General features: G+C 40.1%; 1 protein-coding gene across 7 annotated transcripts in view; it reads right to left on the reverse strand.

Annotated features, from left to right (window-relative positions):
• Positions 1-6,984: 6,984 nt before the first annotated feature.
• Positions 6,985-27,994, reverse strand: part of ANO1 (anoctamin 1) — a 46,997-nt gene continuing 25,987 nt past the window's right edge. For 3 of the 7 annotated variants that reach the window (XM_059825735.1, XM_059825741.1, XM_059825740.1), the window contains 14 exons: positions 26,285-26,367; positions 24,455-24,466; positions 23,529-23,600; positions 20,333-20,407; positions 18,799-19,000; positions 17,956-18,067; positions 17,260-17,317; positions 17,050-17,150; positions 15,898-16,043; positions 14,277-14,429; positions 11,989-12,041; positions 10,143-10,327; positions 8,218-8,323; positions 6,985-7,245 (listed from right to left, as the gene is read on the reverse strand). In XM_059825735.1, the coding sequence (XP_059681718.1) occupies positions 6,985-7,245; positions 8,218-8,323; positions 10,143-10,327; positions 11,989-12,041; positions 14,277-14,429; positions 15,898-16,043; positions 17,050-17,150; positions 17,260-17,317; positions 17,956-18,067; positions 18,799-19,000; positions 20,333-20,407; positions 23,529-23,600; positions 24,455-24,466; positions 26,285-26,367 (1,619 nt within the window). Of the gene's footprint in view, positions 7,246-8,217; positions 8,324-10,142; positions 10,328-11,988; positions 12,042-14,276; positions 14,430-15,897; positions 16,044-17,049; positions 17,151-17,259; positions 17,318-17,955; positions 18,068-18,798; positions 19,001-20,332; positions 20,408-21,503; positions 21,582-23,528; positions 23,601-24,454; positions 24,467-26,284; positions 26,368-27,994 lie in introns of all 7 variants that reach the window. The other 4 variants (XM_059825738.1, XM_059825737.1, XM_059825736.1 and 1 more) reach the window with 4 other exon arrangements.

Genomic DNA, 27,994 nt, shown 5'->3' on the forward strand with positions numbered 1-27,994 from the left:
AACCTGATACAAGTTAGTCTTAAGCCACAATTTGGAGTTCATTTTCATACACAAACATCATGGAAACTTGTTGCATTTGTTCCCGGAGATGAAAAGTCTATGAAGGAGTGTGACTTACTGAGAGAAGAATGGATTAATATAATACAATATACAGCATTTATATATTTTCCTTACAGTCTGTATACTTTAGAGGAAGTAAGAAAGTTACACACACCACAGCTTCATCTGCCTACCCTGAAAAAATTCACATACTGCATTTTTTCTTGAGAAGCTCTTGTTCAGAGATAGAACCAAAATTAGATGATTTATGACATAGGATCACACTCAAGCTCACCCTCTCTTGTCTCTCAAATATACTTACAAACATATGGCTTTGCTGTTTACTAATTTTGGAGTGAGGCTTTTTAAAGCAGAAGTAGCCTGTATTAATCTTCGCCAAGTACCTGAACCTGGAAGTGATTAACAAGAAGACCCAGAGATGATCACCAGCTGAGCTCTACACCTCTCTTTGGTCAGAGTTAAAAGACAAGCATTGTAAAGATGTGGAGAAGTTTGGTTTCCGAAGTAAAACTCAGAAAGACAGAAGTGAAGAGGTTTAGTAGAATTTCAGAACTGACTGTCGGTTTTAATTCTTTTGTTCTTTGAAGCCAGGAGGAAGATGTAGCTGAAATTCACATTAATTTACACATTAATTTACTCTCACTTTCACTGTTCCTTCCCTGCTCCCAACTCCCTCTGCCTCCCAGCAGTGCCTGAGTAGAGTAAAATACCTGAATAACTCTAGGAGTGTGGCCCAGAATCCACCAGATCGCAGAGCTGTTTTGTTACCAGACCATCTCTTGCTGACCTGAGAGGTCTTGCAGTAAACCTGGAGTAGTCTAGCCTGCTAAGATTTATTACTTTCCCACTTGATGGTTAATTACTTGTAATTACTTACCTTCTTTACCTACAGATGTATTTTGAAGATTAATGCATTAAGAAATGTGAGCTGCTCAGCTAATTACATGCTCCTACCAGGACAGATGGGAATTCCATGCTGGTGAGCACCGTGCCACGATGACGCAACGCTGCCGTCTCTGTTCAAGGCAGGCAGCCCAGGCAGATCAGCCACTTACTTACCCGCACTTCGCCTTTGCGGCTTGAGAGACTTGCCTACTACAGAACCGAAGGGCTTGTACCAACTGGGGCCCGACTTCAATGTTGGAAGCTGTGTGAGAGTTTGTAAATCGTTCTGATCAATGCTAAAAATAAGTGTGTTCCTAGAGGAACTGTTTATTTTTTTTGCTGAGGATCATGGTATTATTTGCAATTTGGTACGTCAATGGAGAAGGCATAGTCACCAGGGCCTCACTGATGCCGCAGAGGTCTTCCTTTTCTTACTCTGTTTTCATCCATTTCCTTCCGAAGGACCAAAGCTTTCATCTGAACACAAGATTAACAGTATTGCATCGCTTGGCAGGATGAGATTGTACATAGCTACAAAAACATTGGCAAAGGCTACCTGATAACCTACCTACAAGATGGCCTCGCCTTAGGAAGCGATTCTCCTTCCAGATAAACAACTTCTGTGGCTGATCTGCCAGCTAACTTGGATCTGAGAACATCAGTCAGAAGCCTTTTCTTCTTCCCTTCCCTATTTGCACTTTTTCCCTAGACTCCATCTCTTACGTTTCAACCAGAGAAGATGCCCACGCCTTTTTCATTTAGAAGTAAAAATAGGGAATAACCTTTTCATCTGCTCTAAGAAAGATTGCTTAAATGCAGGTAGCTGCATTTAACTCTTGCTTTGAAAAACGGACTTTGTTATGCTTTTAAGTTTGTTCAGCACAAGCATTCTGCTAACTATTTTGTGTTTTGATTCTTTTTCTCATGAGCATCGGGATGGATACATTTCCCATTTTGGCATGAGTTTTCTCACACAGGTGGTACGAAGCAAGATGAAAACTATGACCTCAAAACCTTCAAACCTGTGTAACTAAGTTCACATGACTGTGTCATGCCTTTGATTTTCTGAGCCCTTTACCTCGTGGAAACTAGCACAGCAGCGTGCAGAACTCTTTCCTGCTCGTACAGCTCACCTGCATCAATGTATTTTGGCTTTAGCTGACACTCTGGGTTATAAAAGTATCGTAGAGTATGTGTCACGAATTTTTATTAAAAGTGGAACCAATCATTCAATAAGCAATGCTTACCCTCATGCAAAGTGCACTGCAGTCAAAGGGAGAGAAAGGAAGTATTTTCTTTGACTTCAGATGGCCTCGCATCAGGTGGCATGCATGGTATTAAAAATTAAGGGAAGAGCTTAAAATGAAAAAGAAGCCACATTAATAGTTAGTTTCTTCTTCAGAAAGGCCTGTTGGGCTAAAAAAAGGAGGAGGTTAAAAAAAGAACTTTGGTTTTTCTCTGCCGCACTAAAAATGGTATATTGTGTTTGGACGTGGAATAAATAGTACTCAAATGTGAAAAGAATTGAACCAGAGTTTGCATGGAATCCATATAAATTTTAAGACACGATTTCTTCAGGGGCAAAAGGAAAAAGAGTTGTTTACTCTGAAAACTTCATAGGAAAATATAAGTGGACTCAAGTGATCTATGAAACTTCAGGCGAGTTCAGACTCCTGAGGTAACAAGATGAAAAGTAAACTGTTTTATTATTGCTTATTGGAAATCACAACAGCCAAAAAGATCATTAACAGCTCAGGACCAGAGAGCACGGAGGGTTTAAAAATAGAAACATATCTGTGCCTTGACTTGAGACTTATTCACCCTTAAGCTATTTAAGACTGCAAAATATTTGTAAGACAGTATCTTAGAAACACAATGACATGGAAATCCAGAAGATTCAGACTCGTACTGTCAACACAATAGGGTGGGTGTGATTTCCTCCTCAGATGCACCAACTGAAGTTGTGTCTTTGCCATAAACTTTGGGTACCAAAAAGCAAACAGCGTATTTTAGCAATAGTTCAAAAATGGTCTACACAGCCACTTCCAGCTGTAAACTTTCCTACTATTGTCTGCATTTGCTCTTGGACTAAGTAACCCAGTATAATGGTTTTCCTGTTTAATACACTGATACACTGGATTTTGGCTTTTTTTTTTATTCTTTGATCAAAGCGGGGCTGGGAAATGGGTTTTGTACTTACAGTTTTGTGGCAGAAGCATGCCAAGAACAGGTTGAATGCACGTCATGGAGATACTGTCAAATCAATACAGAGTTCAGCTGTATTTGTACGAATACAAATATTGCTCTCTTTCGTCAAACCTGGCCTATATGGTAGCTGTGAGTCACATGGAGGTACGTTCAGTTACCTCTTGGTCACTTCCAGATCCCCGCTTCTCTGTATTAACTTTCTTTTTTCTCCCCTCTTCCCATGAATGCTTATTAGCATAATCCTGCCTCAAATTTGCTATTGGCAAAACCAAAACTTGTTTCTACTTGCATCACAAATATGAAAAAACTTTCATTAAAAGTAGCACAACCGCAGTGCAAATCTCTTTCTGGAAGGCATTATCTTATATCTAATGAGCTCGTATCTACTATTTTGTCTTTAAGAACTGACAAAACCAAACCAGTTACCAACTAGGCAGTGATTTACCTCCTTTTGGTTTCCATATGCATTATCTTGGAACAGAATTCCCACCTTCTAACTACATTTCATTAGTTAGACCATTAATATTTTCTGGTTAGAAAGGGAGAATTGGTTTGAAGGCTCATGCTTTGCCTTCTCACAGAACAGGTAAATGGGAGCAGGAGGAAAAATTGGAAACGGCAAGTCAGGTTCTGAGCCCAGCTTTGCTTGTATGGGTCTCACAAGGCAATAAAAATGTGACACACACAGTGTAGCCTTTCTGCTTCCTCAGCTACTTCCCTCCAGAGCTGCATTCAGCAAGACAGTCGAAGGAATCCCTGAGCTTCATTCCTTTAGTTTTACCATTTCATTTTTTTCTTACTAATGAATAAATTTTTCAATTTAAATGAACAAACCAAATAGCAATCTTCCTCATTGCACGCCCATTTTAAACGTCTTAGTGAAAACTCTTACACCTTACATTCTGATAAATGCCTAAGACTAAAGTCAGAAGAAAATTAAAGCTCTCAGGATAAGATCCGTCACTTAATATTCAGTGTCTGTGGTGCAGCCATCTACATCTGTGCTAGAAGCCAAACCTCCCTTTGTGCCCACGGAGACAGATGCATCTTAGGCGGGACTCACTTCATCTCAAAGTGGGTACCTAAAGCAGCTCGAACACAAGATTCACCTTTTACAGTCTTAGGAAGATGTCTACAAATGAAGTGGTCAATACCTGCAAGCAAATCCCAGTTCTGGCCTCTGCTGCCTGAGTACACAAGGAGCACTGGAAAGGGCGTCGCAGATCCGGGTTTAGGCAAACTGTGACACGAATTACTGTATTTCTCAAATCTAACAGTACTCATAGTTGCACACTCAAAGCACAAGGAGGATTGGGAACAGAACCTGTCCCACAGGAGAAACTCTTGCATATTTAAGTTTATTTGAAATAAGTGTTCAAAGGAAAAAAAAAAAAAAAGAACTAAAACAGATTTAGTATATATTTGCTTTTCTTAAAAAATGATTCCATGAAAGAGTTTTATAGTTATCTAAGTAGTAATACAGTTTTTTATATACAAAATTCCATTTCAAACAATTTACTGTACAAAAGAAAGTATAAGCAACTGTTACTATTTCATGATTTCAGCAAATAATGAAAAATTCTGATAAGTATGTATTCAGGATATAGTTCTACCATTTACAGGAATGTCAGTATTAAGCTGGGAATACTTTTGGATAAGTATTTACAGATAAAATCCCCTTCAAGGAAGTTCCCCTAAGATTTCTCTTCAGAACAGATCGTTCATGTTTGGCTTTCTTCTGGATCTTTTGGGGACACCAGGAATGAGAGGAAGAACGCTTTTTCAACAAGATATACGGACAGAATTCTGCTTGATTTATTCCCACTCACAATCCTATTGCAGTCAGTGGGCCTGAGCTGGTAAACACTTACTACCAGGCGTAATGCTAATTGGGTGAATAAATCAGGCAGGATTTGGCCCTGCAGTAGTAAGCTATCATAAGTTACAAATTTTAAAAATAGTGACATTCCTGCAAGTCAAAATACAACAGAAACAAGAGTTAACAAAATATAAGCCCTTTATTAATAAAAATCTTTGGTTGGATCAATATTTTAAATAAGCTTCAAGAATATTTGGTTAATACCATTTTCTTTCTTCCACATAATTTCTTTTCTGGTACCTTCTTTGGACAGACTACAGAAAAATATCAAGTTTTTCACATACTTTAAAACAAATAAATATATCAAAAGCTAAATATGGCATTTTTTTTAAGTTCTAGCCTTAATCTTTAAATTAGTTTGGCAAAGAAAAAAGAAAAGGAAAAAAGAAATAACTAACTTCTCTTGAAAACAGTCTTTTGACATTTGGTTTTGTAACAAACCATACAGTAGTTAGACTTTAAAGAAATCTTACATTTTTATTTTATTTTGCAGTTTTATATTTGTAATGCAAGTGCCATGGACAAGACAAAGCAATAAAAGAAATGAGGTTAATTGCACCAATATTATTTGGAAGTGCAGTTTATCGTTTGACAAAGCAAAACTAAAATGTACTATGCTTAAAAAGACTTGTACTGATGGGATTTAGCTAGGCATTGTAAGTAAGGATTTTAGACTTATACTTTAAGGAAGATCCTTGTACAAAAGATAGAGTATTTTAAGACAAAAGAGAAGTCCTGTAACTAACTGAAGGTCTGGTCCTGTAGCCCCAGTGCAGGCAAAACTTCCACTGAAGACAGTAAGTGGGACATGTTTTGGATTTACTCCTCCGGCACAGCCTCTGGGAAATGCCATTCAACAGCAGAAAGTCTGCAGGAGCAACTGGCTGTGGGAAACGGGTGCAGACTCCTTTCTCCTGCAGAGGATAGAGGGCTACAGAGAAAAACCTGGCTAGGAAAGGGATGTGCTAAAACAAGGGGAAAAAGGGAATTTCCTCAGCAACAACAGTGTCCGAGTACTAGGCAGGGCAGCGTGAGTCACTGTAGCTCTATGTGTGCTCGTTAATTCAGGGCATTTAACAAAATGCTCTGTGATCATCTACCTGCTGGGAGGATCTCCGAAATTGTGCTGCTGCTGCCTGGCCATGAGCGAGGAGCCGCTGGGGGACTGCTCAAACACAGCTGATGCAGCCTGGGGCACTGAGGTAGCTTCATCCACATCAGTCGTTCATTGGCAAAAAAGAACTTTTCCAGATGCCCTTTTCTGATGTTTCTGAAGAGAGCAGTGCCCCGGTGAAGGTCTCGGGTACACAGCAGGTTGCCACAAGTGCCCCACGCCCCTGTGTGACTCTGAAGCTCAGCCGGAGCTCTGCTTGTTTCAGACCTGCAGGTTCAAACCCAGATGTCTGCCAGCAGAGCTAAACCCTGTCTTGGAAAGCTGGTCAGTCTGGTAGGCTTTCCGGGGTTTCTCTCCTGCCAAAAGGAGTACTAGGGCACACTCTAAAGGTGGTTTTGCATATACTTTATGGAGTTCCCCCATGGACCTTCAAGCCTGGGGTTCCAAAAATACTTTAAATTAGTAGTATTATTATTACTTAAAATTTAGCTTTATTTAGTTAGTTAATTAATAGGTTAAGGTCAAATTCTCAGAGAATATCTCTATGAAGACGTACTAAGTACCTGCATTTATTAATGCACACCAACGTCAATAGTGTAATCTACCGATGAAATATAAAAATTCCCTGCATTACTGCTTGTGCAAAAGAAAAAACAACATTATCAGAAATAGAATGTGGTCCTCCATATTTGTAAGAAGAGCATTTCTCACAAAGATGGGAGCAAAATGGCAGCACATCCTTCAACATGCACCAGGTTGTCCATTAATCGAGTCCTGCCTTTTACGCGATGGCTTGTGTATCAGTGGAATGCCCCGACATACTCAACTCCCTCCTCTTCTATACGTCAAGAGGATATGAATGGCAGGAGGACAAGCTCCCGCTATGGCTCCTGGAGAGTCTGGGGCTGTGATTGTTACAGTTTTCACCTTTTTTCTTGTCCTTGTCTTTCCAGGTTTCTAGCATTTGCAGCTTTCCTTGCTCTTCTCTCATGAAGACCTCCACCATGAGAACTTTCTCTTTATGAATCTGCTGACTAATGTCCTTGGGAATGTCTGGGATAATCCAGTCAACAAAATCACTCATAAACATGACCAAGTTCTGAAAATGAAATTGTGAGAAAATGTCAGCAAGGTGAAATGAAAGGATGACCGTAGGAAGGAAGAATGAAGAATGAAGAAAGGACAGTATTTCAGTTGGGCTCAACAGCAGGTCGCAAGCCTGATACTGAGCCAAATTCACCTCAACTTCTTGTTTATGCTGGAAGTAGAGAAAAATGGCAGGCCCAGATCCCTATGATTTATGTACAAATACTGTCACAGTCCCTTAGAAATCCAAAGGAAATACCGTCATTGATAAATGGCGTACAAGTTTTAGATCAGAAAGGCAGAAGCAAATAGGAAGAGGTAAAATACATTCCAATGAAATATTTTTGATTTAAAATCTTTGATTCAATGAAAGGGAGGTGTTTCACAAAAAGATACATATTTTGTCCAAAAAAAAAAAAAAGGAATAAATCTTTTGAAGCAAGTTGTTTAGATAAGGCAGACTTAAAACATTTGTGTCACAATAACCAGCCTCATTGTTGTGATCGAATAACGTCATTTAGTGAAAAATTACAAGATTTTTGCCTTCTTGTTCAGATGCGAGATAAACTCTAACTGGGAAATTTTGGAAATTTCATTTCTTGGCTAGGTCTAGAAATGAGTTTGGATGAAATTTATGCTGCTTCAGTGAATTTCTTGATGTCCTGCTGGAGAAATTGGTGGGACCTAACTAGTATCAGCCTTGTGCTTTGCTGCTCACTAAGGTCATCGAGTTGCTTCTGCATCAAACCAGTTTAGGGAATCCCTGGGGATGAATTTTTCCACTGAGTATATATCTGGGCCTGGGTGGGTGGGAGGAAGAGGGTGAATGAGGATGGGCAAATTCCTTTGGTTTTCCATGAAACAGCTAAGAAGGTATTTTCTTTGGCTAATAACTTGTTTCCAAAGGTGGCTTGCCTTATGTAGCTGAAGAAATATGGTAACTCTTATTCTTTCTCATATAAAAAGTGCCTGCAGTATAACCTACCTGGAAAACTATCACAAATGCTAATCTTGCTGCTAGGACAGCCCAGAAATCCTTTGAAATATCATATTTGTTTTCGGACCAGGGGGGTTCTCGATAATCTTTGTATCTGCAAAACAAGACTCAGTACATCAGTGATGTAATTCAGAAATTTAGCACCATGAGGAATCAATACCCAACAGTCGAACAGTAAATTGAACCGTCTAAAAGCAAGTTCACTATTACAGCATGATGCTGTATTAACCTCTCAGAAACATCACAGAGCTGAAAGCCTCCCAAAGGCCTTCAAGTTTTACTCAAAATCAAAGGTCTTCAATCTTAATGCCCTCTGATTAGTACAAATAATACCAATTCTGCATAAAGATGGTAAACTACACAGCTCAGATAATTTATTTTCTTTTAAGGTTGGTAAAAAAACCACAACATATCCCCTTCAGACTAATTTTAAAGACAAAAATACTGATATCAGATCCATACAGTATGTTATGCTACGTGGTGTTCTCCTTGTTCATGATTAGCAAAAGGTCACAGCTAAATTTTGCCGTATAGAGAGAAGGTGAGAATTTTGTGCTAGCTGTGGCTTGCAGAAAATCTACGAGCTAATCAACAATCACTCATTAGAAATGGGACCAAGAAAAATATATTAAATTTAAACCCACAGCATCCTGTCAATATTTTGAAAGAATTAGGGCTCCATATTTTCAAATGATTTAAAAATCCCTGGAATATGGAAGAAATGATGGGATGGGAAGAAGAAAGAGGCTAGGACTAGAAAGCGAATAAACCTGGTATTTTTGCAATGGAGCACGACACTAACACTTCTGTTCTGTAAGTTCTGTGCTAAAAACATGTTTGCCAACCTCATTTATCCTGTGCTCAGAGATGACCAGAAGGAAACCAGGAGAAAGTAAAAGCAAGCAAAGCTAATACATATGTAATTTTGGTTGTTTTTTCCTTTCGTCTCAGAGTGATTTTTCTGTTTAGCAGTCATTTCAGCAGATTAACTTGCACTATTCAAATTTATAAAGAATATAAATTAAAAAATAATAGGATTATAAAGGTGGGTTTTTTTCCTGGTCAGTTTGTGTAATTTTTTAGTATGTGTATACCAAAGTCATCTTTCTTTTTTTTCTCCCCTGGAATGTTGCTTTCTTCCTTGTTCTCCTCTCCCCCCTCTTACCCCCATTGCCCCCTTTCAGTTTTGCTGTTCGAAGTGCTTTCACTGTTATATTTGGCTTTGGTCCCCGATTCTAAGCGTTAAGATATTTGTTTTGAAGATGATGGATATCTAAGGAAGCCTAGGCAAAGCATGCAGTTCAGCACTGACCTAGATTGCTTCGTAAGCTGAAATATGCAACAATATTTTTCCTTTAAAAATGAAAATAATATGTAGAAATTGTTACAGGCATGCAGATTTCCTGCACGATGACACTTTAAGTGGGTCTTAAGTTCCGGTGCAGAAAAGGATGCTATTACTCGCATCAGAAATTGCTACAGAATCTGGACAAAAAAAGAGAGGTGTACTGTGAAGTCATGGTCATTGTATCAGTAGCATGTGGTACAACGACATGACATCAGAGTAACATCATTTTGTTCCCTTAAAGCATCATTGTGCTGTTTATCATTATTTATCTCCTTTCCTAAAAAAGGGAATATATAATAATAAAAACCTTTGCATGGACAAACACTGACTTTAGCAAAGCTAACCTCTGTTTCCCAAAGTAAGCAGTACTTCATATTCAGGTGTTGTGGTTGCTTGATATGTAAGCCAAGACATTCAAGGCAATGGATCCATCTGCTATAAAAGGCTACCAAGGTGCTAAAAAGGTATTGAAAATACGAGGGACCTCCCCCAGGAATGTAAAAAATTGTCACACTCTTAGTCAGCTGTGAAAATACTTAAAATTAGTTATCATTCAAGAGAGTACCTGCATATCTGAACCTCGTAGCCAAGATCCATGGGGTCGTTGGGAGCTGTTCCTGCTTGAAAATCGCTGACATTAAAAGAGGATAGTGTATGGTTCACGAAGCCATGCATGGTGCCATTCTCACTGTACATATACAGGTACACGAGGCGTGGAATGAAGTCGGATGTGAATGAGATCACAAATGCCTAAGCCATAAGAGTAAAGAGTGAGCGCAATATTGAGGCAGTGGTTAAGTTAATAAAATACTCGAGCATGTCTTGCCCGAACAACTCACGCAACTCAGGGACTGCTTCAGAAAACAAGGGGGGAGACTGCAGCCCATGCGGCCCTAAAAATGGAGTATCCCCTGCTGCGACAAGGTAGTGTTTACTGCTTATTCTTCCAAGTTGCAGGATATTAGATGGAGTAGTTCCACGCCGACTGAGATTTCTACGTGGATAACAACTTGAACTCCCCAGAGAATGAAGCAGCCGTACCCCCCAGTGCCAGAGGAAAGCAAAACACAGTGCTGCTTCCCCGTGCCCCAGTCACAGCTTGTCCCTGATGCATTTTGTAAGGTCTGACTGATGGATTTCCAAGTACTTTTCTGTTCTGCAAACAACTGACAGTGAATTGACTCTTTAAAGTCTCATTGCATTGCAAAAGGCCATTAATTGTATGTGGTTTTTAACTCCATCAAGATAAAAGGATGAGCAGACTGAGCCCAGTTTCATTTTTATGGTCCCAAAAATTGCATTTTATTTGGTTATTTAAAAAGGTTTTCTGAAAATGTCATACAGAAAATGCAAGACAGCCAATTCGGCTGAGTTCTTCATAACTTTAGCCTTTCTCATTTATCATTATTATGAAACATTCTCACTGGCAGAAATCTCATGTACATGTGGAACAAACACAGTACAAAATGTTTTACTTATTTTGTGATAAAGAGGGGCAGTACATAGATCACAAAGGGAAAAATAACACTGGATAATGACGAAGAGAAACTACGTGGAAGAAAACAGAAAAAAATAGAGACATTATTGCCAAAGGAAAAGAGGAGAAATGGTAAAGACAAATTAAGGCAGCATACCAAATAACCAAAGAATGGTTTGGCCATAGCACAACAGACACCTGTGGGCAAAGCAAAGGGATTTCCAGTCTGGATAACGGTGAAAAACCGAGAGGGCCCACGGACACATGGCCGTAAGCCCTACACAGCCCCTGTTTTGCTGCATTGCAAACATGTTTTCAGCTTTTTTTTTAATCTTTCACCAGGTGGGGTGCAATGAACATCATCATTGTGGTTGTCTATTCATATAGAATATTAGATAAGTACATAAATGAATATATTAAGGCGTGCCAAAGTTTTCTAAGGGCTGGGATGTTCACTATTGAAGTAAACAAAAATATTTTCATGGATTTTGGAGCGATCTGAGTGAGAGCAACTCAGTTTGAGGCCAGGTTTTCAATGGAGGGACACTGCGCTCTGATGAGCTGAACTGATTCACAGCCAGTTGACCACCTGACCCTAAATAGGTTTTAGCATTGAAATTAAAAAATACATCATCATAGTGACAGCATTTCAAAAGAGCAAAAGTAGGCAGCTGTGGTCTTGTATGAAGGGCAAAACTGTTTTATGAAAACATTCTGGAAAAAAACTGCAACGACTACTTACTATTTTATATTATTGCCACTACTATCACAACTTTAAAATAAATACTACATCCGATTCTCTAATATTTCAGAAAATTTCTAAATCATATACTTTCACTTGATTTTAACGGATTTATGCTGAAATAAAACCAATGGAGCAGAATGGAAAAGCCAGCCTATTGAATTAACATTTTATTCATGCCGAATTACTTACATTTATTATGACAGCAAGCTTTCCAATACCTCTGAGGATATTATACCAGATTCCTAGGAAGGAGACAAACATGTAAATGCTGTTCCAGTCGATAAATTACATTTTTAGTTACCAGTGTTAGGAGTACTTATGACTGTGCCGAACTAGAGTTATATTTTAAATAAAAAAAGAACAAATTATAAGAGATTAATTTAATGACCTTTAAGCAAAGGGAGCCCAATTCTGTCTTCCAAAGCTTTGTTTAGGAACCTATTTTTTTGAGGTTTTAAGCTAAAAGCTTCTTTGAGGAAGAGGAGGGGAAATGTGAGACAGAAGAATGCCAGCATAGGCAGAAAAGAAAAACATCATGAAATTTCATTCAAACTTCTCAAATGCTCGAGGAGAAAAAACAAAGCTACAGAGAGAGAGCTGGAACCTCCCCACACGTGGTGCAGAACATACTAGTCTACCAGTTTTAAGGATCTGAATCTCTTTCTACACCTTCTCATCACTATTTATCCTACCTCAGTTTTGAGAAAGCAAAGCTCCAGTGGAGCCACTCGATGGGATTTTTCCATTTGCATCTGGAAACCACATAGATACGGGTTTCCTCAGCATGGGCTCTGTGCGTACAAAATGTAATATCGACCAACCCCATACTGCCTCAGGTTCAACCCTTCTGGATTTAGTCTGAGGATGATGCATGAAGTCCCACAGCTCTGCCCCTTCCCCTTCTCCAGCGCCCATCCCTATGGAAGGGCTTCTCCGAAGTCTGCATAAAGCGCTGGTTTAGCGTACGTGGCCGTGCACCCCCGTGCCCGGCCTCTCCTGGTCATTAGGGACAGCTTGGAAATGTCTCCTTAGTTGAAGTACTCAAGCTGTAAGATTCAGTCTTGCTGGAAAAATCCAGGGCTGCTACCAGATCCGCGTGGTTACAGCCCTGATGAGCCACTCTGCTATTCGGGGTCTGAAGAGGAAGGAAGATGCGGGAGGCTTTACACAGGGTGACATCCCTGGAAGACTCCTCCAGCCTGGCCAAATCCTTTGCTTGGTAACTAATCATACTTCATATAGCTTTGGTCTTCTGGCACAGCATACACAAGTCAGCCGGGACAGAGTACAGAACTGAACTTCAGGAATAGATGTTACAGTATCAGTGGAAGTAGAGATAGATCTCTCTTTGCTGCCAGTGGTTACCCACTGCCTTTAGCAGGTGGGACCTTCTCCCTTTCCTGATTCTACTGATGCCTGCCCTAAAAATCTGTCTGGTTTGTCTGGGGCCATCTCGCAGTCCTGACTTTGGGATGTCTCTGAAAGAAATAGGGTTCTTTCACCCAGAAGAGTGGGACTGAATTGCAACAAATTGCAATTAACACCCTCTCAAAAACAAAACTAAAAAACCCCAAAAACCCAAAAACCCAACCAAAAAACCAACACACACCCCCAACATCTCCACCAGCAACCTTGGCCCACAGCATCAAATGAGCCAGCCACAAAGCACCCCAAAAGCAGCGTCGTGGTAAAGCAATAGCAAGACAAAACACGATGTGTTCTTCAGCTTTAGGATGATCCTCAGACACAAGGATGAGCCCAAGGAAAATCTCTGCTTGCACAATACCAGAATGAACACTGAGTTTGGTAGCAGATCATAAACTTCTCTGCTCTTGATGACTGGCTCCATAATACGAACAATTATTTTAATGACCTTGTTACTCGTAAGTAACCAACGTTTGGGAGAAATAGCTTCCTCATTACGGATACCCATAGCTGTTAGCCCCTCACAGTAAGGGGAGGACTGGTCTGTTCTCACCGTGCAACAGCAGAGCCCAGCTCCAGCTGGATTCACTGCAACTTTCAAGCTTCACCCTTCCGACATTCATGCTGAGTGGGGACAAAGGGATACATTTACCCACAGACTTTTGAGTCTCCTCTCATTCCAAGTGTATTTCTCCAGCCCAGTCCAGAGTTACTAAATGCAGAAATCTTTGCTTCTGCAAGAAAACTGCATTGCCAGGAAGAACTGTCGATGTGCAGAACCATGCTAGAGATTCGCTATTGTATTGATCATTTTGATTTGAAAAGTGATACCGTTTACTTAATAAAATATTAATCTGAATTTAAAGCTCCGGTCTTTCTATTTTAAAAGTAAAGCCTCAATAAGTTATGACAATTCACAGTTAAGCCACAGTCTAATGTTTTGAATTTTCCTATAAATATCTTCCTGTTAATGAAACTAACTCAGCGTAATAATATCCTGCCATCAATCCAGGAATAAACAAACAGGGATAACAATAGCAATGTGCACTTACCTATATCCTTTGCTCTGACTGCTACCGGTCTCCTCAGCTCAGTAACGAACTTTTTTGCATCTAGACGAATTTCAATGATGTTGTTCAACAAAGCAAACAAAGGCGCCAGCGGGAAGGATGCAACGAACAAAGTTACAAACCCAAACTGAATAACTGAAAAGAAAAAACAACCATTTCAGTGGATATGGTCAGTATTTATCGAATGCATGCATCATCACGTCAGTGCCATCCCCCCAAACTTCAACAAGACGACACTTGCTGGGAAGCTAAACCACATTTTCTGTGTCAGGCACGGTTTGCCTGACTGCTGCTCCATTCGGGCACTGAAGGGCCAGTTGCCCCTCTTGCAAAAGGCAAGGCAAAGTAACCAGAAGGATGGGGAAGCTCCTAAAACAATTTTGCTGTGGGCGAGGCTGGCACAGGAGTGATCTGAAGGAGTGGGATTACGGCAGCGACCATGTTAGCTCTACATAAACTTGCCGTGCTCCACCCGGCAGGTTTTTAGCCCTCACTAATCCCACTAGAAGGTTTCTCTTCTGAAGAATAGAAACTTACGGGCTTCGAAAAGGACATGACTGATTCTCCGCCTTTACAGGGAATAACTTGCTTCCTACAACCTGGGATTATATTTGCTTTTGTTTGATGAGGACATCACATCGATGTCATTCCCATCCTGGTACCGTTAGCCCCCCCATCTTTCTCTTCCTCTATTACTTCCAAACACAGATCTCACTAACTGCATCTTTTCTTATTTTTAGGTACTGACAGCATGACCTTGTGGTTTGTACCATTAAATTTCAATCTGTTTCAACTACTCTGAGCATCAAGGTCATCAGATATTCTAATTTGCCTTTGCATTTACTGGGCATGCCAATTTTGGGTATTAGTATACTTCAGTATCCTTTACCACTATTTTTGCCTAGTCACTCCTTAAAATGCTAAATAAAGTTGCTTTTTTAAGACAGATCCTTCAGGAATGTCTGGTACTGTAGCAAACAGCGTTACGTTGAACAGTTCTCAGCCTTTCCAAGATTGAAAGTAGGAGAAGAAATGCAGTTGTGCAGCCACAGCAATGTAGAGCTGATATCCAGTGCTTAATTTCCATATCACTCACTCAACATAATACATTACTTGAAAAAAAATATTATATGTGATCTGTTATGTACAACCTGGTCTATAGGCACGTATCTCTCTCAGAAGATTTAGTCCAGATTTGAGAAAAAAGAAAGAATCTGGTGTGAGAATACACAGTGGAAATTACCAAATCTGAATTAAGTAATTTACTTCCAATGTAGGGTGCAACTGATGATAAAATATGCCTCACAATCTCAAGATTATGCCATTTAATCATTTGCATTTGAAACTTGACAGTGACATGTCACATAGCTTGAGTGAAAATATCTAAAATATAGTGCTAAAGTAAGGGCTCATGAACAGCAGAGAGCACAATTCATCCCTGAAGTAGCCAGTGGTCGGCTGAAACATGCTACAGTCCAAGACTATACACTTCAATGATTAAGTTACGCCTTATATTCACAGAATCTACAGTTCAAAAACCTCAGCTCTCCATCCCACTTAGTCAGAATAATTATGGTTTAAATTGCCTTCTTTCCTCACTCACTCATTTCCATATATTCAGGGGTCAGGCCAGCGAAAGGCTCCAGGTTATAGTCCACTTCATAACGCTGCTTTTTTTTCATGTGCTCTTCATGGTCTAAAGAACGCCGACGCTTTAATTTCATGTATCGTATAAATTTTTTCATTTTTCTGGGGGAAATGAAAATGATTCAGTTAGCATGCCATTCCAGTCACAGTGCCCATTTTTCAGTTATTTTACATTAACAGACACAATAAGCTCCATTCCTATCTTCATAAAAACTGTGCAAGAGCCACAATATGCTAAAAGTATCAGGGATTAGCACATACAGGTATTGAAACACAGTTATAATTCAGAATCACGGAATCATTAAGGTTGGAAAAGACCTGTAAGATCCCCAAGTCCAACCATCAACCCAGCCCCCCCATGCCCACTAAACCATGTCCCGCAGTGCCACGTCTACATGTTTTTTGAACGCCTCCAGTGATGGTGACTCCGCCACCTCCCTGGGCAGCCTCTTCCAGTGCTTCACCACTCTCTTGGTAAAGAAATTTTTCCTAATATCCAGCCTGAACCTCCCCTGGCGCAACTTGAGGCCATTTCCTCTTGTCCTGTCACTCGTCACTTGGGAGAAGAGACCAACACCCACCTCCCCACAACCCCCTTTCAGGTAGTTGGAGAGAGCGATGAGGTCTCCCCTCAGCCTCCTCTTCTCCAGACTGAACAACCCCAGTTCCCTCAGCCGCTCCTCATCAGACTTGTGCTCCAGACCCCTCAACAGCTTTGTCACCCTTCTCTGGACACGCTCCAGCACCTCAATGTCCTTCTGGTAGTGAGGGGCCCAAAACTGAACACAGGATTCGAGGTGCGGCCTCACCAGCGCCGAGCACAGGGGCACGATCACTTGAATCACATGTTCAGTATTACACCTCTTGCTAACTGGTAGGAAAGCAATAGGTTGCCTAACACTTTTCAAAGACGTCTGCATTGCTGGAAGCAGTTGCAGATGGGATGCAGTTATTTGCAATACAGCAGACACAGGCTTACTGCAGAAATCTTGCAGGTAGCTTATGAACCATGTTCACGTCAAGGGGCGGTGGACACAGAGTGTATTGGATGCATCGTAAAAACCATGTGTTTAAAAAAACAAAACAAAAACCAAAAGTCACTACTTACGGGATGCCAATCTCAAATAAATTGTTCTGAATCAGCTGCTTGCCCAACATGATAATACTAAGCTGGATACACAACTCCATTAGGCAACCGCCTGGAGCACACTAGGGTGGACAGAGGAAACATCAGTCAGAACATCTTCTGCATCCCTGGGGCAGGGGCAGATGGTGCTCCCGCCCAACACGATCACAGACAGGGTGAAAATGCCATTACCTCTTCCATTCGGAAAGAATGGAAAATGTAGACATAGTCTCCTGGACGTCCAACAAATCTAGGGCACAACGGTTAGAAATATAAACGTCACATGTATTTTATACTTTTTATATTTGATTCCTAAAGTCACTTATGTCAAACTCTATGCCTTTGAGTGGCACCACCTAACATTTAGTCCTGAAAAAGTGAATGAGAATAATTATCTTTTGGGTTTTTTTAAAGAGTAAGTCCTGTTTACTGAGTAAACAACTCAGTAAAACTGCAAGTCTTGTGTCCTACAATATTACAGGCACATCTTGGCAGAAATCCTCTAAGGTAATCCTCATTCCTGTTGCATTAGCCAGAAGATGCCACACGGAGTATTTACTTTAGCCTTGTGCTTTCATGCTGGTTGCAAGAAGAGAGATGATACTTGCTATGATATAAAGTTAAGAGTGGTAAACAGACAACAGTAAATAGCCTGATGGGGGATTGTATCTGAATGTACAAAGTTATCTTAACAAAATGGCTGTAACAAATTTGAAATGGCAGAGTACCAGGTCCCTGCTTTATCCCATAGGGCTGCAGAGGTTTTGGGTCAATACTGAGGAGTTCTTAAACCAGATTTACTTTATCATCCAACTGTGGTTTTAGCTCAGCTACAGCTGTATCATAAGCAACAAGCTGAAACCCTGAAGAGCCTTTTGCATCACTCACCGGCCTTTGAAGAAAGCGACGTAGAAAATGGGTGTGTAGGCATTGACAAATTTCAGCAGGAAAGCCTTAAAAATCAGCCGCTCTTCAAAATTCTTGTCAGTTTTTGGCACCTCTGGAACCAATGTGACATGGATAAGAAACGTTAAGAAATTATCCTACCTGGAACATTTCAAGATCTTATAAATGTGGACTTTGGAAAACATCAGCCATCTTTTAAACAAAGTTGTATACATTCATAGCAATATATATATATATATATATAAAAGCAATATGGCCTCACTGAGGTCAGTGGTCAATCTGCTGGGGATCCCACCATCCAGATGTATTGCAACTGTAATTCCAATTTCATTCCACATCTGGCTGACCTCCATGACAATCATTTGCAGATGGACAAGAACTTATCTGAAAAGGTTTCTGGACCTTTTATCACTGATGCTTTTTGGAAATGATTCAAAAAAATTTTTTCTACAGTGTTTTTTTGCACTCAACAATTTTGCATTTCTTGACATGTCTTATGCCAATTAAAAAATGGCAGAATATGAAAATAGTAATTGCATGATATAGAAGACTGAAGCTCAAGATTAGGTATAGGAATTTCTGCTGTATCCCCGTCACCCATAACTGGATTAGTGATTTGCACTACCACTACTGAATGAAAAACTTTAAAAATAAAGCCAAATCCATGTGCGCTTTGATATTTGTAAGTAGCTGGTTAGAATTTTAGCCACACTTTTGAATTTCCTGGGTTTGCTCACCACTTTGAAGTGAATCATGAAAGCCAGTCATTTGGGTCCTCTCGTTTAAAATCGCTCTAGCAAATGCCAGTTGAGGATTTAAACCTACCGATCTGAGTTAGCCACCTTGCGATGCAGCCGTATACTTCATCCAGGATGATGATGACGACCAAATTGATAATGACTGCGGTGGCAGTGACGGTGACCCTAACGCTTGACCGGCCTGAGGGAGTTGAACTGATTGCCAGCGCCGCTGCAGTCGAGATCCTGTATATGATGACTCCGAACACTATCGCGAACGTCAGCCCAACCTGCAAGTCAGAATAGCACAGCCTCTTCTGAAAGACTTAACTATAGATACTTTGCTTGGGACTTAGCAATGACCTTAAAAATGGGATCTCTGGGCCACATCCCAAGTCCACCCAATTCTGCATTAAGGCTCCCAATCACTTTGATGAACTGGGGGAAAAGATCCTCTTTTGCTAGTGATTTGCTCATCACATGAAAAAATTGATACAATGATGCCACAATCACATGCAGAAGGCTTTTTTTTAAAGGCACCTAAATGTAAACTACTTGCTTATATTGAAAGTATTTTAAAGTATTAGTGGGCTTCCTTTCAGCCCTAACAACAACAGCATATACACATGGTATTTGCTTTATTATAAAAGAAGGCAGGACTGATGCAGAGTGGATGGAGTATTTCAGCTTAAGGCTGCGCACAAGCCTTCGAATACCCTACTCAGGCTCACTATGCTGTCATAATCCCAAACTGAAATTAAATCCGATTAAATCAATGCACTACCTGGCAACGTAAAGGTGCACAAAATCTTCCTCAATTTTTCATTGCTTAAATAGAGGAATAATTCTTATAAGGTACCGATTCTTCAGCTGGGAAGATCAGGTTTACTGTACTTCCATTCTCCGAAAACACAAATATTAAAAAAACCACCCCGAAAACAGAATCCCTATCCCAAAAAACCAAATGAGTTAGTCTGGCGTATTCTACCTTTGGAAAGGAGTTAAGCTTTTTTATCCATCTGCCAATCTGTTCCATGTCTTGAATTATTATTATTTCCTTCAAAATGTGTTTTAAATGCTGATGCTTTATCAGCAAATGGAAAAAGGCTGTTCTCGTCATTATTTTACCTTTTTCTTGAATTAAGTGTTCTGTTTGCAATTCTCCTGTTATACGGTATAACCCCAAATTTGACTGATTTATTAGAAATCCTTGCAATAAGGATTGCAATTGGCCACATAATTTCTTTCAAAGAAGTCTGGTATAAAAATGAGGCCCTTCTCTACTTCCTGACTACTTTCTGAGAGGACTCTCTCTACTTTTTAAGTTTCATCCCGTCAATGGTGGTGGTAATTTCCATTTCCATGCCCTCATTTTTCCCCTACCCTATGTAGGTATTCTCATTTCTTTATTGGAAAGAGATGGCAAAGTAGAAATTCAAGCTCTTGAAAAGATCTTAGATTATAAAACAATAAAATGCTTTAATTTTTTTAACTGGGAAAAAGCCACTGTGAACCACGTCGATCTGATAAAGTCTGTCACGGTTTCACTAACATTTCCATCACTTCTGTTCTATACAATGACTCGGTAAGATAAATTTCAGGTTTTGCCGGGTGAGGCTTACCATGAAGATAATGCCAACAAAATTGGTTAAATAGGCTGGAAAACGATCCTTCCACGTCAGCTTTTCTTTATCTGTCTAAAATTTGGGGAGAAAAAAGGGTACATTTAATAAAGATGGAGCGTGTGATTTTGCATGTGACAAAAACAGAGAGGGGGGGAAAAAAGCTAGCAAATACACAACCAGTTAGAAGATGCAAAGAGACAGTGTTTACAGTTACAATTCCACACAGGCAAACTGTTTACTCCGTATCTAGGTTCAAATTGGTCAAGCGCTTGCACTGCAAGTATAAATAAACCAGATTTTTCTGTATACTTTTTGAAGGAAACACGCAAATAGGCTGTCATAAACCATGAAGTAAGATCTCTCTTACTGTTAAATATTTTCTTTTGCTTTCCCTAGGAAAATTCTCCTTCTTCCTGTCTCCCGCCCCAGTTAAGATTTGCAGCTTTGCAGTTGCACAACTGGTTCCACTGAAATACCGATTAAGCGTGCTACTGAGTAACTCCAAGATGAACGCACAGTTGACAGGGAAGATCTTGTTTCGGTGTGTGATAAGACTTGAAATTGCTTCACTCTGAGTGATTTTTAACTACCTGACTATCCACGTGGTATTCAATGGACCACGCCAATCGGAGTTAAGATGCGCATGTCTAATGACTCTTTATAGGATACCCTAAATCCAGTCAACCAGCCACTGCCTGAATTTGGCTATGAAAATTTCATTTCAAACAGTATTGCTCATCTAGTGTCCTTCATACGCTCTGATGCCGGGAATTGTTTCTAAACACCAGAAAATAAACAACAAAAGGAACATTACAGAAGATGACGCACACGTTATAACGAACATAAAAATACTACTCAAATTGTATTTTCATTACATGCACGTTGTCTCAGGGAAGTGCAAGCAACTCTTTCAACACATGGCCCATGCTCCACTGCAAAACGTAACATCAGGCCCGGATGGTAAATCTAAGATTAGCCATGCAGTGCCATTCCCAGTGCATAGGAACAGTGTCCCAAAGAGTGCTGAAGAAACAAGGGAAGGAGGGGGAAGAAACCCAGAACTGAATGTGAGTATTAAACAAAGGTTCAACAGCCAAAAACAAATTGATTTGTGTCTTCCATAATTACTCATAATTTGAGTTTCTTCATAAGTTTGAATAAAAAGAACCAATTTCACCCCAGCCATGACTGTCTTAACTCTTTGTCTCCATTTGTTTGCTGTCTCTTCTGGAAAATACCGATGCTTCTGATGGCAGTCAAAGGAAACAAAAAAGGGATCGGGCAATATAGCATTACAAAGTACTGCTAAATGAATTTATATACTCTCTACTGACTCAGCGTACATAGCAGTTTAGCCACAAGTGAATGCTCTATTAGTTTGCTTAAGGCTTTGTGTTTCAGCTTTAGGTTAATAGAACATAACAACAACAACAGACAAACTCTTGCCCCAAATCCTGGGGTAGACCAAGCAATCCTGCAAAGGATAGTCCCTTTTTAATTTAGGATTGTGCCCTTCTTTTTCCTTTATGATGTATAAAGAATGTGCAAAAAGTTTTTCATTTATAAAAATATTTTTTTAATTGGACTCCTCTTGAAAAAATATGAGCAATTTCTGGTTTAGCTTTAGATATTGTTTTCTTTAAGAAGATTTCCAAGTTGTCTTACAACTGTTGAATTTGAACTTTAACACTCTAGATCCCAATGAAAGATAATTACTGAGTCTTTCAGAAAAAACTCCTTTTCTCACGTTTCCCAAATTAGTAACATCCAAATTGAACACAGCCCAAAAAGTTATAAATAGTCTGGTTAAAAAAAAAAAAAAATCCTCTCTTAATTGCTCAGCTTTCATACTCCGATATTTGGAGGCCACCATTCATCAATTGTCCAATGACCCTGCGGTCTTCTACATTTAAGATGTGAATTCTTAATATAACAAAAAGTACAGCAAGTCGCGGGTTTTCAGCAGAATACAACGAAGTCTGTATTCCAACATTGTTTATCCAGCCGATAAGAGGGCAGCAATCCAAATTCTTTCTCTTCTGCAAGGGATTTCAAAGCAGTGCTGTGAGTAAGGTATTGCACATGATGCTGAACCGCTTACACACGGCATCCTATAGATTAACGGGAACATACCACCGTCAGCTTTGTAGCATCTTTTAAGAGGGGCCCAACCATACTCAAGTATCAGCACATGACAAAATTGGACACGTTCAGTTTAACGCCAGTCCAATCGACGTATGCTGTCTCTTAAAGCATATTTCATGTTAACGTGGTTATTGCAGTTGCATTTTCGTAGGGATTTCATAAAATTCTAATTTAGGGCATGGTTCCTCACTACTGTGCCACTGGCAACAGATACAAAAGAGGAATTTCTGCCAACAGATTTTGTTTATGCCGGAGCATTTACTTCTCTGCTTAAAAACACAGTCATACAAATGGCTGAATTCTTGCAGTTAAGAGGGAATAACCTCTGATAGGGTGGAAACCAGTATGTGGGGGAGAAAAGGAGCTTTTTCAAATCGGTATGCTGCTGACGGACAGTAATAGGAAAGGAATTACAGCCTTCAGTGAAAGGGCAGGGAAGCCGCTCATAGGGACTGCACCGTCCATCGGTGAGATGCACGCACCCCGGGGATGGCTGGCGGCACCTTTTTCGCGGCACCTTTTTCACGGCGATGTAAACAGCAAGTTAAAAGCAGAAGTGAGCGCTACCTTATTCAGTGGAATAAAATGGAAGTTATGTTTTTTAAAGGCAGAAAGTTATCAAAGCTGGAATTCGGCAAGGAAATTGGTGTTAGTACTCTTCATTAACGCTCTAGTAATATTTTTATTTACAAAAAACATCTAGCAAAATAGAGAACCTCTCCTGAGAGGTTTTAGGTACTTAGACTAGTACAGAGTAAGATGTTTTGTTACAGCTTTCTCAAACTTGATTTGTCAGCCTAACAGGAGCCCTTCAGTCGGGCTCAGTTAGCTTCCCTAAGCCACACTCCTGTATCTAATTATTAAAGACATTTCTAGACTTAATCAGGTCTTGTGCACTGGCATACCCCAAGTATCCCATGTATGCTAGGACCGCAGACATCTGGAATTTAAACACAATGTGCAGTGACTCTATTTTTTACCTATTTCTTAGTCTTGGGTCAGTGCCTGCTGTAACGACAAATGAAACAAATGGATATTTTAACCATACCTCTTTATGTTTGTGTTCTTTCCTCAGTGATTTTTCTAAAACTTTAGCTTCATATTCTGCTCTTGGATGATCCTGTGAAACAAGTCAAATTTAATGAAAAGCAAAATTATTTATTTTCTGTATCAGCTATATATGAACTGTTTGCAGGTGGATTTCCTGATCATTTCTGAGTTTTCTGACTAAAGTCTAATTCACTTGGTCTGTCATTTATGTGATTGGATAGTTGACTGTAATTAAAAAGATGTTAAATCCCGTATCATTTGCAGTTCTACAGCAGAAACTGCAGAATGATCTGCACTCACTAGCAGACAGCCACATGCAATGCTGCGTAGCTTGAATTTAATACATGAGAGTATACAGCACAACCTGCAGACAGTGTGGTTCATACCAAGTGACATTATGCTTGGATTTTAATTACCTATCTTTTTGATAAAAGTTAGATTTTGCATGTCATTAACTGCCATTTCAGCAATCCTCAGCTCATGAGGGGAACAGCCATCTGCTCTCAGTATGCAAAATACTTGGCTTTGGGATCCCAGAAAATTGTCAGCTGGGGTCTTCCCCTAATCCTGTCTTGGACGGCATCCGCCGATTACCCGTGTACATTGAAGGAGAGGGTGTAGGAAACACTCAGAGGTAAGAGACAGCCAAAAGATTCAGAAAGATTGACGGATTCAGAATTCACGATAATTACGCATTCACAAAAGATTCAGAATTCACAGTTATGCATCGGATGGGAAACAGAACGGAGTTGAAAAAAGTCTGAACAAGTGGAGAGGGGGAGGGTGTAAAGGCAAAGCAATCAGTGGGAGATCTAAAGAAAATCTGATGCTCGAAAAAGAAAAGGTGGAGATCAAAAGATGGCATTCATCAGTAGACATGTAATAAAAAAGGTAGGAGCAATTAAAAAAAAATTTTTTCCAAACCTTGACTGCCTCCTTCAGGAAACCAGAAAAAAAACACAAAAAACAAGAAAAAAAAAACAAAAACAAAAACCAAAAATTTGATTACTGAACTGTTGCAGATCATATTGGATTTATATTTTAAAAATTACATGAAACAAGCACAGGTACAGTGGATGGCTAGACACTACCAGAGACAATCAGTCTACTCATGTTCTACAACATTTATTAACATTACTGTAAGTATTGTATGAACTAGGTGTCCATAAAAACACCAGAAGATGAGACACTTTGGGTTTTTGTGTATCACTTGAAACCCTGACTCTTCAACATGATAATAGCTTAAGTTTCACCCAGATCAGAAATAGGAGGGGCTTAAATTCTTTGCTAAACCCATGACTGTGTTATCTAGTGTTGACTATACAAAACAAAGAATAAAATATACTTCATTAACAGCTGCTGTTTTAGCTGTGTAGAGCTCTGATCTTGGACATGAAGGGGATAGACATCAGAAAGATACAGTTAATCCCTTCTACTTTCATGTATGCTAACAACAAGTTACCAAAAATAAAAGAGCAGTATAGTATCCAGGAAATAAAACCCTGTATTTTCTCCCAGTAAATAGGTATGATCTAGCAAAGCGCACAGCATAGGGGCTGCTGGCATAGTGCGCCTAAATATATTATGGAGGGGACAAACATATTAAGAGGAGATAATTCAAGCAGAAAGATTTTGGGGGTGAAGGAAACAATAACTGTGGAGGCTCTTTAAGCTGCGTAGTGTTAAACCCAGGGCTGGTGAGGTTTTTGTTTCATGTGAGCAAAATTTGTTGTGTATCGTGTATCTATTTAGAACATCTAGTGATATGGCAAGGGCAGTCATACTTTTTTTAATAATAACAACAGCAAAAAAACCCCAGCTGCTGGCCAGCAAACAAAGCGGCGAATGCCTGGGCAACCCATTGGTCCTAGCTCAGATCCCGCAGCGGGGTTTTCGCAGCGTGGCTCATCACACACAATGGGAAAATGGAAGGGACCCACACACCTCTGCCACCTCCAAACTGCAGTCCAGTCCGGGGCAAGGTTGCCAGGGCTGGGACTGCGTTATGTTCTAGGAAGGTGTTTTTCTTTTTTGTAAAGCGACAAAATTAAAACCAAAAAGATGGGATACAGCTTCTCAACTGGCTGAGGATTTTCTGTCCTTTCCTTCTAAAACTTCGTTGACATTTAAGACCTTTTTTCATACAGATTTGACCCTTTTCCCTTTTATGCTATTTAGCACATTTAGAGTAAACCTGGCTAGGGATATTTATTTTTTTTAGCAAATGAAAAAAAAACCAAAACCCACCTCCACGCTGTCTCCCTCCCAATGCCCCAAGCCCACATGTCTGGCAATATTTTCTTAGGTATTTTCCAAGTCAGGGCTTGATCCTACATCGTTAAAGTTAATAGGAATTTTTCAGTGATTTTTACAGTGCTGTAACTTTATCAACTTCAATACATTCATTTCTGATTTACAGCAGCGTGAGATGAATGAGGTTCTTAGTTGTTAGCAGCCTGACATCAGCCCAGGAGTAAGTTCTGAGCTGTATATTCCATGCCTACACTGCTAGGTGTGACCCGACTATACAATTTAAAAAAAAATCAGATTTTGAGGCTATACAATTACATTTCTATGGCAACAAGACGTACTAGTCATACCCTTGCTATAAAAACCTCAAATAGTTCATGCATAGGAATTTCCTTTCTTCTAATTGACGGAACCGCCCCAAGAGCAGTTCCCCATGAGGCAACATCTATGGGCTATCGCTAACGCCACGGTGGAAGTCAAAGAGTCAGAACTGAAGGGACAAACCTCCTCCTCTTCAAACCCAGTCAGGTCCCACCTGTAGTTGAGACGCATCTGTTTTCTCTTCCAGTGTTCCATAAAGGTGGCAGCTGAAACAACAGTTTAACAATTATTTTGACATTTTACCAAAAAAGTCGCATCAGCCTCTGGGATTTGTCTTCAGAGGCACGCTGGCCACGCTCCGCATCACCGGCTGTATGTCTGCAGGCTCTTGTCTCCAAAAGGTCTCAGCACGTGCAGTATCGTATCGTATACCAGGCTGGGTTAACTTCATTTTTGTTACTCTTTTATTCAACAGTAACGTCTAGCTGGGAAATACTGATGTGCTAGGAGCTAACCTGTTTATCTAGGCAAGCTAAAAGAAAGGGCGTTTGTTACATCCACAGCTTCACATAGAAAGATACCTACAATTTTTTAAGGGGTGTAAGAAAGTCAGACACTCAAACTTATTTAAATATTTGTATGTGTGACTGATGATATTGTTGGTCTTCATCTGCATATAATTCCATTCCTAGGTCCAAACAAACCTGTGTTTTATCCGTACAAAATATGAATGATTTAACTAGCCTTGTACTGATGTTATAGTTATTCCCTCAAAGATATCAAGATAAAGCATTTTTATATTGTTATAATTACATCCATCTAGTGGTCATAATAGTACGGCGAGCTCTGATCATCACACCCAAGCCCAAATACTCATGCCAGTGTGAAAGCCGCAGGTGGGCAGGCTGTTAAAGAGGAAGCCTTTAAGGGCTTTTATCATTAGAAACACTGCTATTTTCTTTTTGATGGAGAAGACTTGCAGAAAAGAAACCTCGTTAAAGCAATTCTTGAGTCCCAATGAATGATCCCGGTCTATATCAGGTCTGTTTGCCTCTGAGACTGAACAAGTTCTCAGAGGACATATTTAGATGCTGAGAATACACCAGTGCTGTATAATAAGTAAGTGATTATGAAAGAGGCAAGTCTACCAAGAAATGGTGTTCCCAGGGGAGCTTCCCGCAGTGAGTATTAACAGATGTGCTTAGAAACATTCGCATCCAGAAAAACCGGAGGCAGGGAGAGGGTAAGAAAGTTGAATAGAGAGGAAAGGACACCCTCATGACTGGAACCAGGCTACGGGCATGACATTCATTTGCCTTCCAAGCGAAACTCTCACATGCAAAACTTACAACTGAGCCCCTTTACAAGCCACAGGCTTCCTGTAAATTGGGATGGCCACAGCTGTATCTTAAAAGGGTCTGTGTCATGGTCCTGGAATTGCCTCCCCTCTCCCCACCACCAGCAGTTCTTGCAGCTTCCACGTACAGCGAGAAATACGGAAAATGAATGAGACGTCATTTCTTAGTGCTACTAGAAATCCTTCCATGGCACTGACTTACAACAAAGCAAAATGAAAAGAAAATGAAAAGACTGCGTCTGAAACACAGCCAGCTCATTTCAAAAGCCCTTGGTGACCGTGCCAGGCAGCGATGTACCACCGCTTTGCCAAGCATACCTGCATTTCCATATTTCATCTGGGCCCATAAGCATAAGTGGAGCTCAAAAATTCCCAAAGGTTGCTGTCCAGATGATCTTATCTGGATTCTCTGACATTTTTAAAGCCATTTAATACCAAACAGCACTGGGCCACGGTCCATGTTTGATGCTGAACTTCTGACCGGGGCTCAGTTCAGTGCTGTAGCTGTTTTTCACATTCGTGTGAGTGGAGTTCTC

Source organism: Gavia stellata, chromosome 17 (assembly GCF_030936135.1).
Source record: "Gavia stellata isolate bGavSte3 chromosome 17, bGavSte3.hap2, whole genome shotgun sequence".
Lineage (NCBI taxonomy): Eukaryota > Metazoa > Chordata > Aves > Gaviiformes > Gaviidae > Gavia > Gavia stellata.